This window comes from Macaca nemestrina, chromosome 10, assembly GCF_043159975.1.
Source record: "Macaca nemestrina isolate mMacNem1 chromosome 10, mMacNem.hap1, whole genome shotgun sequence".
In the NCBI taxonomy this organism is placed as follows: Eukaryota; Metazoa; Chordata; class Mammalia; order Primates; family Cercopithecidae; genus Macaca; species Macaca nemestrina.
The window spans coordinates 139,643,150-139,655,325 of record NC_092134.1 but is presented as its reverse complement, the minus strand read 5'-3'; the positions used below and the strand labels follow the sequence as shown (position 1 = coordinate 139,655,325).

Here is a 12,176-nt window from a genome sequence, read left to right as displayed (position 1 = left end):
AAATGCATATTTGTTCAGGTAGCATTTTCTGAGCACATTCTGTGTGGTGGGTGTGGATAGAGTTGAATAAGCCTAGTCTGCACTGCCATGCCTCTGTGCAGGACACAGCCTGTCTTGCAGCAGCCTGCACACTGGCCTCTATGTCTCCTTCCCTTCTCCCTTACTTTCACACCAACCCATCCTTCATTAAATCTCTGATGGTGTTCCCCCAAGATCACCCCACTCCCAAATCCCAGCCCCACTTCCGAGGTGCCTCGCTGCCTGCAGTAGATAAGCCCGGCAAATGGGGATCCCATGGCCTGGCCCTGGTCCACTCTCCAGCCTCATTCCTCACCACCCCTCTTGGCCAAGCCCTGTCCCATCTACCCCACAGATGGCCCAGCTTCATTGAGCTCCTTGCTGACTTCTCAACTCAGTGAGGCCTCTTCATTCTCTGGGCCATGGCTTCTGCACACACCAGTCCTTGTCCATCCAGGTGTGTCCTGGAGGTGGGAGGGGCCTTTGTCAGAGGCTCTCATCATCCCCTCTTCTCCTGGGTCAGTCTGTGAGGGCAGCCATAACAAATTACCCAGGTTTGGGGGCTTAACCACACATGCAGTTCTGGAGGCTGGAAGTCCAAGGGCAAGGTGTCAGCAGGGTGGATTTCTGGTGAGGGATCTCCTCTTGCCTTGTAGTTGGCCACCTTCTTGCTGTGTCCTCACGTAGTCTTTCCTCTAGGCTCATGAACACTTGGTGGCTCCATGTGTGTCCTAATTGCCTCTTCTAAGGACACCAGTCAGACTGGATGAAAGTAGTCACCTTTTTTAAAGCCCTTTTTCCAAATACAGTCACATTCTCAGGTACTGGGGATTAGGACTTCAACATGAATTTGGAAGGGGGTTACAATTCAGGTGGTAACACCACCCCTGCCCCATCTCTTCACCTGGTTTCCTGTCTCAGCTCAGTGGTTACCTGATCCCCACCTTCCCTTTGGGTCAAGGTTCGATGTCCTCAGGGCTCCCTGACATCCCGTGCATGTGCCTGTCATGGTGATGTTTCAAGTGAGACACATGCACAACAGCAAGAAGAAATCAGGACAAAAGGGCATAAAAAGTCAAAGAAAACATTCTCACTCCCAACCCATCCCACTCCCACTCTTCAGAGGCAAATATTGTTATTAATGATTTCTTTTGTATCATTCCACCAGATTTCAGTGGGTGCACAAGCACATGCATATCCATAGACGCCTCTTTTTTTGCCTTTTTATTTTGAAATAATTATAGATTCACAGGAAGTTGTAAAAATAGTACACAGAGTTGTGTGAACCCTTTGCCCAGCTGCCCCATTGATGGTGTCTTATGTAAGCGTAGTACAGTATCAAAACTACACGATTTTTTAAAACTTAGATTGGATCCTACCCTCCGCACTGCCCTTGGCTACCTTTTCTTTATTTAACAATGTTATCTTGGTGATATTCTCATAGCCTCACAGAGATACCTAGCTTCTTTTTTTAAACAACCACACAGGATTCCAACACAGGGCCTATGCCACTGTTTATTCAGCATTTTCACTCTTTCTTGCAACTGTCAGTCTCCTGCATGAGTAGGGATCAGATCTCAGTGATCTCTGCATTCTAGGCTTCTAAAGCACAGTTCTTAACAAATGGCTCTAAGACGTGTATGATGATACGAACCCTGCCCTTGAGAATGTGTTCCTATTGAGTCTTCCTGGGAATTGGGAGCATGTCATCAGGGGGTGAGGAGGTGAGTAGTTGCATGTCTAGCAGCGGGAGTGGGGAGGTGAGTTCTACCAGAAATCGAGGACATGATTCTTTACTTCCAGAAGCCATGATGACAATGATGCTTTTTTTCATTTTTTTTTCAGAGACGAGGTCTCACTCTGTCTCCCAGGCTGGAGTGCAGTGGTGCAATCATAGCTCACTGCAGCCTTCACCTCCTGGGCTCAAGTGATCCTCCTGCCTTAGCCACCCAAGTAGCTGGGACTACAGGCACATATCACCATGCCTGGATAATTTTTAATTTTCTTTTTCTTTGTAGAGATGGGGTCTTGCCTCATTGCCCAGGCTGGTCTCAATGATTCCCTTTTACCTATGGAAAGAGAAGCAAGAGACAGATTAATCTCTTCACAGAAAGGCTTTTCCCAGAACCAGTGCCTCTTGACTACTGAGATTGGATTTTCTGGTTTCTGTCAGCCAGGCAGTGCTGGTGCTTTCCTGCCCTGATCTGGGTCGTTATCCGCTGCTGCCCTCCTCACAGGGGCAGTACATGTCTTCCCAGTGGGCAGGAGCAGGCAGGAGGCGGAAGGCGGGTTTCACTTTGATCTTGAAGGATTGAGAGGACTGTGCCTAGCAATGGTGAGAGTGGGGGTAGTGAGGGAGCTGGGGAGAAGCCTTCTTGGGGACAGTGGCTGTGATTGGAAGCTAGGGGTGAAATCACAGGAGCTGGCTCTGCCTATTCAATCACCAGGATGATGTCTAACCCAGGGCCTGCCCTGCTGTAGGTGATGAGAAAGTCAGTGGGCAAGGATACTCTGGAAAAAGTTCTAAGTTTCCAAAGCCCAGGCTCCATCCCTGCAGCTCTCAGCCAGAGTTTTATTTTCCTTGAGATGATCTATTAATATTTCTAGCCCCAAAATCAAGCAAACAGCTGCTGGACACTGTCTAGAGATGGCTCCCTGGCTCTGTAGTGTCAGGGATGACATTCTTCATGGTCCCATGTGGAGGAGCCTGGATTAAGCTCACATCCAGAATCAAGACATCAGCTCTAGGCTGCCTGAAAGATGGTGAGGATTTGCCCTGAGTGCTGAAGGCTCTAACCCAGTGGCTTTCCTTCCTAGTCTTTGGTCACACTCCCACCACAGTCCCACGTGGCTCAAAGACCACGGATCTAAACCCAGCTGTGAGCATGCTCCTCTGTCTTTCTGTAGTTATGGTGTTATGCCTCCTCCCTTTTGCACAGAATTCCACATGCTTAGGTTCTGAAGACATTTGGAGGTCCTCCAGTCTCCAGTTTGTCATGCCTTAGGGAAGTGGTTTTCAAAGTGTGGTCGCTGGACGGGTAACATCATCAGTATCACCTGGGAAATTGTTAGGGTTGCACATTCTCAAGCCTCACCCTGGACCTCCTGAATCAGAAACTCTGAGGGTGGGGGCCGACAGTCTGTGTCTTAACAAGACCTCCAGGTGATGGCGATGCATGTTCCAGCTTGAGGCCCCACTGCCTCTGTGCAAGGCCGCCCTGAACCAGAGGGCTGAGAATTTGACCAATGTTGACTTTCTTCCGGAAAGGCTATTCCACCTCCTCACTCAGGTATACCCTCAGGCCTCACCAAGACTCTTTGCTTTCTGGCTGATGTAGATCCCTCTTCTTGGCACATGCCTATATGGGTAGCAATAGGGGTGGGAGAATAATGTGTTGAGTTGCTTTCTCAGCCACCTTCCTATATCAGCATGGGGGCTCTGTTTCTAGCAGGTAGCCAACTTCTTTCCCAGTTAATGTGGGTTAGCAGCAGGGTATACTCAGACCATCTAGACTCTGACAACCGACTGAGTAACGCTTTCTGTTTTTGTGGATCTCAGATGCACGGACTTAATCTAATTCTTGGCTCATGCCATGTGTCATTATTGGACCATTCATGGTTCACTTTTTGCTAATTTATATATTAATACAATGAATATCTATGAACTCACCATGTAACTCAGCAACCAGATTATAAATTAATTACTATTAACTAGAACATAAAATAGTAACTAGAGTAAATTAATAAATACTAACAAAATAAATTAATAAAAACTAATAAATAAAATAAAGGTATTAGTATTACTATTAGAAGGTAAATACATCAGTTAATATTAAAAATAAATAGTTTTTCACCAAAATATAAATATTAACTAGCAAGACCATGGTAATAACTGTAATGATTATAATAATTAAGTATAAATAAATTAATGCATATTCACATTAATTTGCTTACACTTATTAATTCGAGCCATGCCCTGACTCAATGACTGAAATGCTGCTACACCTCTGCATCTTCCTGGATGCCCCACCCCATCCCACCTCCCGTATAGATGAGCATTATCCTGAATTTTGTGTCCCTTATTCCCTTGCTATTTATGAAAAGTTTGATCACATGGATGTGTGTGCCTAACCAAGGTATTGTTTGGTCTCAGCTGTTTTTGAACTTGATGCAAAGTGTAGCCTGCTGTGTGTGGTCCCTCCACATCAACCCCCAACTGAGTTTTCTGTCTCAGCCCAGCAGTAGCACGCTCTGCGGGCCAGTTAGAAGCACATTCCATACCACACAACCTGAAAAATGATCCCTTCTAATGATTCCGACATCTCTGCAGCTCCAGGCAGAATCTGTCACAAATAGGCACAGACACCCAGGGTTCCAGGCCGTGGCAGCCCGTGGGCACAGTGCCCCCCGACCACAACACATCCTCAGTGGGGTGGGAGTAGAAGTGGGAACTGGGGCCTCTGGGGCTGCTGTGTAATCCAGGAAAGTCAGGTAGCCGGTAGAAGGGCAGGAGCCCCAGCAGACGCAGGCCTGGGTGCAAGCCCTAGTTTTTTCAGGTATCAGCAAGGTAGGCAGATCAGACATTGGAGAGGAGTTTGAGCAAGTTACTTTCTGGGCCTTGGGCTCAGGCAGCCCCTTTCTGCCATTGACATCCCATGACATTGAGTCATTTTCCCACATTAAAGAAGCTTCTTGGTGCATAGTCCTCCATTCTACAAAAGGCTTGTGAATTCTCTAAGGAATATAATTCCAAACTTACAGCTAGAAAAATTATATCCCAGAGAGGATGACCAGGCACTTAGCCATTGATCAGTGAGGTGGGACGCAGGATTCCATTCCCTTCCCAAAAGCACCAGGAAAACTCTGGTGAGAGGCCAGGCCCTGCCATTTGCACCCTCAGCTCCCTGTATCCCCAAGCCCCATCCTTGGTCATAGCACCCACCCTACTTCTCACTATTTGCCTGAATGTCTTCTCACTGAGGCTGTATGATCGGGGGAGGAGGGGACAACGTGGTGTTCATCGCATTTGCTGTTCCCCAATTCTAGAGCCATACTTGGCCTGTGGCAGGCATCCTAAGTGGAAGTCTGTGGCATGGTGAATGGATGCACGGCACTGGGAATGCCGCAGGCGGTACTGGTCATGCTCACTTCAAAATGTAGAAGGAAAGCTGCCTAAAGCCTAGAATCAGAGAGATTGTGATGGGGAAGGGACTTGTGTGGGGGAGAAAAGGGGTATGTGGGGCCGGAGTGCTAAGAGCTCGGAGGCATCTTCAGAACAGGGAAGGCTGAGAGCCGGTTGTACAATCTGGATGGTCACAGGTGGGCGTGGGGTGGAGGAAGGGAAAGCCTTCCTCCCTGACAAGGAGAACTCTAGATGTTGCCCACAACCCTTTGTTGAGTGCCCACCCTTGTGCATGGTGACATTCTGGATCTTTTTCAGTACATTCTCCACCACTAGAGAGAGGCGGCATACCTTTGCAGGCCAGAGCCATAGTTGATGAACTAATAAAATCATATACCACTGTAATGACCAAAGACTTGCCTGATGCAATGGCTTGGTATGTCGCTAACATGGGCCTAATATGTTTTAGGTAGGGTGGCTGTGTAACTCTTCTTTCCATTAAGGACACGTTTGCAGGTGAAGGGAAGAGCTGTTAATCATTATGCCAGGAAAACAGATGCGAACTGGAACTGTCCTGGGCACAGCAGGAGGTTGGGTCATCCTTAGTCTATAATCCTTTCCCCTTCTCATCTCATCTCATCCTCACAATGCCTCAGGAGATAAATATCATGACCCATATTCTGCAGATGCAGAAAAGGAGCCCCAGGTCACACCACTAGTCAGTGGCAAAGCGGAGACTGGACACTGGGCTATTGTCACCTAATTAAATGTCTTTCCCACTCTACCTTCCCAAAGGAGGTCAGGAGATGCACTGGGATTCAGCCATGGCTGTGTGTCTACATCACCTGCCCCTCCACGCCCCCCAGAATTACTGACTTCAAATCTCTTGGAGTAGAATCAAAATACTGACTTTTACTAAGTTTCTCCTGGACACTTTGATGGAGAACCAGGATTGGGAAAACTGGTTTAGACAATTACTCCATGGCTAATGGACCCATCATGGAAATGAGATGTTTATGGATGTTCTTAACCCTTTGATGTTGATATCAAGGAAAATAATCATCTTCCTCCAGCTCAAAGCCGGCATGTTTTGGGGACTACCATCAGAGGCGGACCCAGTGGCTGGCAAATCTGGGCCAGGAAGTCTCTGGGGGTCTCATAAGGCGTCGGATTAGGTGACAGAAGGAGGCTGCTTGAATTCCCTTGCCTGAAGTTCTTTAGGAACAGGAGAGAGACACCTGTCTGAGCTGGTGTAGGTGGAAGTGGGGGCGAGAGTGCTGTCAGTCATACACTGACAGTCTCCACACATAACCAGAAACTATCTTTTGACTATTTAGAGGTAGCTGGCAGAGAAGGTTGTTGGGAGCAGGTGGACTTTGTCTGCAGACAGCAGTATGCCCTGGAGGCCAGAAAGGCTCGATGTGTTCAGGAACCCAGGCAGGGTCTGAAAGGGACAGACTGCACCTTCATGATCCTCCTTCCCCTTCCAAATGTGCAGGCTGCACTTTCTCCCCATGACCTTGAGTTTGCATCGATTTCCCAAATGCACACATGGAGGGCTACTTGAGTCTCTCTCCAAACCACTGACATTTGATCAAGCCAGTTCATTGTGAAGGGCAGAGAAACACAGACCCTTCAGTGCTGCTAAAATAGGCCTTGGGGTTTTGAAAGCTCTTAGAGGTCACCAGGTCTGAGTCAGTGCATGATAAAGCCCCAGTCGGTGCTGTGTGAACACCTGCCAGGATGGACCTCAGGTGGCTCATACGATTGTGGGACAGCTCTAATTCTTCTTGGTAAATTAAAAATCTGCCTTCTAATGATTCCTAGTGACTAGCCTTTGTTCTGCCCCCAAAGCCGTGATAAGGCCACATGTAAGTCTTTCCATGTGACAGCTTTTGAAGTATTTTGGAGACCCTTATCTTATCCCCAAGTCTTCTCATCTTTATCATTGGTCCTAAAAAAAAAAAAAGGGAAATTCTGGTAGAGGAATGCAACAGCCCAAACCAAGAGGAACTTCCTGTAATAAGATGGGTTCTTCTACAGTCTAGATTCCAAAGGGCCCCAGTGTAACCGGACACGTACGAGTACATTGAAACACCATAGACACTTGCTCTTTGGGTTCTTACCATCATTCATGTATTCAATACTCATAGATCTACCACGCACAGAGGCAGGCACGAGGAAGCAAGGCTGACCCCATCCCTGCCCTCATGGAGCTTGCAGTCCATGGAGGATGCAGACAAATGGAAGTGGGGGAAAGACATTTATCTTGTGTGATACACACTGCAATAACAGAAGGTCAGGGTGCCTTGGGAGCTCTCAATCCAGGTTTTGCGGGTCAGGCAAGGCTTCCCAGAGAAAGTATGAGGAAGTGAGAGGCTGGAAAGGAGGGAGAGGAAGAATTTCAGAGACAGCTGCTGGCGAGGATGATGGCCTGTGAGGCAGGATCCCTCACATTTAATGGGAGAATATGTCGTGTGCTGAGAGGGAAGGGAAGAGACTCAATGGCAGACATGGGGGAGGTGCAAGTACCACTATGGCTTTGGGTCATGCAGGATGAATGAGCTGTGGGCCAGCATTAGGGCTGTGGGACAAGAACCATCCCTCATTTCTTTCTGATCCAGTTAGGAAGATACATTTGAAACCCTGGGCCAAGGTGCTAGGTTTAGCTCCCCATGCATAGAGAAGCAGGCAGGGAAAGCTTTTTTTTTTTTTTTTTGAGACAGGGTCTCACTCTGTCACCCAGGCTAGAGTGCGGTGGTACAGTCATAGCTCACTGCAACCTTGAACTCCCAGGCTCAATGGATCCTCCTGCCTCAGCCTCCTGAGTAGCTGGGACCACAGATGTGAGCTACCACGCTCGGCTAGTTTTCTCATTATGTTGCCCAGGCTGGTCTTGAACTCCCAGGCTCAACCAGTCCTCCTGCCTCAGCTTCCTAAGTAGCTGGAATTACAGCTATGGGCCACTATGTGTGCCCAGCAGGGAAAGCTATTTGTAAGATTGAGGACCAAGTACCTGCCATTATCAGTGGATCTGGGGAAACTGGTTTAGCTGTGGGGTTTGCATGAACGATGACATTTAAGGGGAGATAGGAGGGCCTACTCTACAAATCCCTTCCCCACGCTGTCTGAACATCTTCATTCTGTTGAACTAATTAAAAACAGCAGCACGTTCAGACACATGTATGTCGATGCATTGAGTCGGTGACAAGGCATTCATCATCCATCCCTTGCTATGAACTTGTAGTATCAGGTTGTCTGTCTTCTGATCCCCAGCTAAGATCAGCACTGAGGGCATGGAGATGTGATGGGAGGAGAGGCCACTGGGGCTGAGTGGGAGTTCTGATGGGGCTTGGAGGCGGGCTATAAGGACTATGCACCTGACCCAACAAGAGTGCTGGGGCGGGTGGTTTCAGTGAGTCCCGGGGGAAGCCCAGTAACTTCTATGCAGGGTCCCAGCCTCATCCCTTTGGAGACATCATCTTTGACTCTTTCTTCCCACCTCCCCTGTTCTTTGACCCCTCAGCCCCCGATGCTCCTTACACCCACTGGAAGCAGACCGTCTTCTACTTGGAAGATTACCTCACTGTCCGGAGGGGGGAGGAGATCTACGGGACCATATCCATGAAGCCAAATGCCAAAAATGTGGTAAGTGCCGAGGCCACCTGTGTCACAGAGTGGGGCCAGGGACATAGGGGAGAAGGGCCCCACGGAGCTGGCTCACTCAGGACCCACTTGCCCAGGTTCTTAAGTGTCTCGTGAACAATCAGAAACTTACTGAGGGAGGCAGTTGGTAGCCACATGTGGACGTGACTGGGCCTCATTGAGGGACTCATGCTTGATCCCTCAAACTCTGCAAATAGAGATTTTCCCTGGGTCCAATTCTGGACTGTCTCGGCTTTGAAGACAGCTTCCAGCTCTTTCTGTGAGAGGCTTTCAAATAAATGGGTCCTACCTCATTTAGCATGAGCTGGGCCAGGAGTTAAGCTCCTGGTGGTTGGAGGATGTTTGGCGTGCATCTCTTCAGCTGGCCTAGTGCGAGGGAGACTGGCTGGGGCTTTCTGGGCAGCCCCAGGTGTGGGCACGTGCGCTAAAAGTATCTGCAAAATGCTGGGAAGGTCACCTCACAGAACACTCAACCACCCCAATCAGTTTACTTCCAGGATGAACTCAGAACATTTTTTTTTTATCAGAGCAGGAAGGATTTAGGGAGAAATGGAAGAACTTCCTGTGAAGACAAGGAGGGAGCAGAATGAATTCCTGTGGGCTGTTCAGGGGAACCTCTTAGCCAGAAAGCTTTAAGACGCCGGTGCTACCCATCCCTGTGGTGCTGGGGGCAAGTGGTGCCAGAGAGTGGGGCTGTGGCCTCGTACCCAGACGGCTGCCTGACCCTTCGGTCTCTCTTTGCCTTGCAGCGAGACCTCGATTTCACAGTAGACTTGGATTTTAAGGGACAGCTGTGTGAAACATCTGTATCTAATGACTACAAAATGCGTTAGCACACGTGGGAAGCTGCAGAGAGCAAGGAGAAAAGGAACTCTCGCCTCGATCTGCCGTGCCGTCCCAAAGAATACCGTTTGCAGGACTACACACCTGAAAACCAGAGTTTTCAACTCTGCCTTGAAGACTGGTGAACTCCCCAGGGCTCCCGCGGACTCCGCCACTGGACAGAAGGCCTCCAGCCCCTCCGCTCTGCCCTGGGAGCCCTTCACGAAGGCTTTGTGTTGCCAACAAAGAGCGACCTCGCGTGCTGTGGCTGGGCCCCGAGGGTGGAAACGTATTCGCGTCTCCCCGTCTCCTCCTTAACTGTGACTCTCCGGGTCTTCCGAGTTTTGCATGCTGCGGGTGTCTAGGACAGACTTGCTTCTACTAGAACCTGGAGACATAGCATCTTTGATAGCATAAGCCAGACTATCTGTGTGCGGTGGCGTGTGTGTGCGTGCACGTGTGAATGCGAGCAGCAGAGCTGGTATTTACCCACAGATACCTGTATATGCATGCATATACAACCAAGTGGGTAGACCTAGGTGTTCACTCAGAAGGGTGTGTGCGTGTGTGCGTGCGCGTGTGCCTAGAATATATATTACTCTCAGAGGAGATTCTGTTGCTTTTGAATAGGAATTTGTTTTGTGATTAGTTCGCCCCTTCCCCACCCCTTACCAGATGTTAAGCAGCTATGAAACATTCTCTGTACTAGCTCTGGTCTCCTTTTGACTGGACTGTGGCTCTGAACCCTGAGCATATACCACGGACTCCGTGGGCGCTCAATAAATACACATGAGAACAAAACCGTGGGATGGCTGGTTCCTTGTGCTGTGAAGTGGGAGGGCTGGGGGAAAGCCAGAGGCCACCATGGTGTAGAGACTCAAGGGCAGCAGCACCTATGTGGGTTCACATTTGCTCCTCAGCAGAGAGGTCAGGGCTGGCCTAAGAGCATCTCTCCCATGATCTCTGAGGGGTCCTGCCTTAGAGGGTGAGAAGAAGGTCATGGAGCTGGGACTGGGGACAGGAGCTAACCAAGAGTGCACCAGAATGGACGGCTATGCATAGCCTGGAGACCTGTTAGGGAAACGTCCAGCCTTGGTTCAGGGGAGGTAACAGTGGAATCTATGAAGGATGGAAATACAATGTACTTTGCAGGGCGTGGTGGAGTGTTTTGGCTTGGTCTGGTCTGGAGTTATGCTTTAGCTTCCAAGACCATGAGTCTCATCTATGTCACCTCCCTGGAAAGAGACATTCCAGGTGGGGGAAGGAAGAGAGGCCATTTAGAGATGATGGGTGGAGTTGATGGGATCCAGGAATGGGGAAGGTGCAGGGGAGACCTCGGGCCTGGCTTTGCATGGGTGGGGAGGGCTAGTGATGGCAGGGCCCCTGGATAATGACAACTGAACCCAATGGCAATGGCCTCTGCACTTCCATAACCTTCTGATGTCCATGGACTTTGTCAATTCCGTGAAGCCTTGGGAGTTACAGACAGAGGCCTTACCCCAGCCATTTGGTAGCTGAGGTGAGCTGGGCCAAGGTCTCAAGTCCCAGTTAACGTGCCCTCCCCTGCCCTGCACTGATTCTTCCGAGCCTCGGGCCCAGAGGCTAAGACTGTCTTTTTTATGCTTAGAGAAAAACACAGTGAAAATTATTTAATGTTTTTTGTGTAGATGTATCTGGCAAGAAAAATAGAGAAACTTAAGAGGGGACAGAAGCAAGTGTGCTAGAGGAGAGAGGAGATTGAAGGAGGACATTGGAGTGGGGGCTCCCTCGGGGGGCCTTTGAGGAGAGCTCAGGAGTAGGTTTCCATAGTGGTGAGAGTTGGGGTCCCCTGGATTCTGCCTACTGACCTGATCTAGCCTTGGGCAGGAAGCCCATTCAGCCTGGTGCAGGATCCCATCCATGGTCAACCAGCAAAATCCCACACTGTCAGGAGCCCAGTGGAGCAGTCAGAATGATGGCCTTCTGGGTGCTCCAGGCATTTGGGGTCTGCAGGCATCCCTGACACCCCAGGACCTGGGGAGGCTGCTGGGGCAAGAGGCTTGGGGGAGGACCAGACTGAGCAAAGGCCCAGCAATCTTTTGGGCCTCTCTGGCCATCAGAGGAGAAGAGGGTCATCCCAGGGGCCTATGCTGCACCCACCCCCATCTTTAGCTTTCTGGAGCGGTGCAACCCCTGGGCTGCCGCACCGTCACCCCTCCCTGCCCCTGGGCTGCAGAAGGGAAGCCTGCAATGCATAAGGGATCAATTTCACAGCAGCCTCCTCCTGCCGGCTCAGGGGAATGCTCCAGTGGGAATTGTCATTTATCTCCCTCCGATTCAGTGGGAAATAAGCAATCTCTGCTTCCCACAGCCTCTGAATGGAAGTCAGTGCTTCAGATGAGATCTCGGACGACAACAGAGATGCTATGAAGATGACTTCACTGATGAAACCTGTTTTTTCCCTGACTCTTTGCCTCTTTTTCGTTTTTGAGATTGTACAAAACCCTTTAGAGACTTTCTCGCCTGTCACTCTTCTCCTGCTCTGGGGAACTTTGCCCTTCCATTCCCA

The 12,176-nt window shown here is 49.6% G+C and overlaps 1 protein-coding gene across 1 annotated transcript in view; it reads left to right on the top strand.

Annotated features, from left to right (window-relative positions):
* Positions 1 to 10,429, top strand: part of LOC105484134 (protein arginine methyltransferase 8) — a 99,353-nt gene extending 88,924 nt beyond the window's left edge. The window contains exons 9-10 of the mRNA XM_011745466.2: positions 8,667 to 8,788; positions 9,556 to 10,429. Coding sequence (XP_011743768.1) covers positions 8,667 to 8,788; positions 9,556 to 9,639 — 206 coding nt within the window. The 3' untranslated portion in view covers positions 9,640 to 10,429. The remainder of the gene's footprint in view (positions 1 to 8,666; positions 8,789 to 9,555) is intronic.
* Positions 10,430 to 12,176: the final 1,747 nt, after the last annotated feature.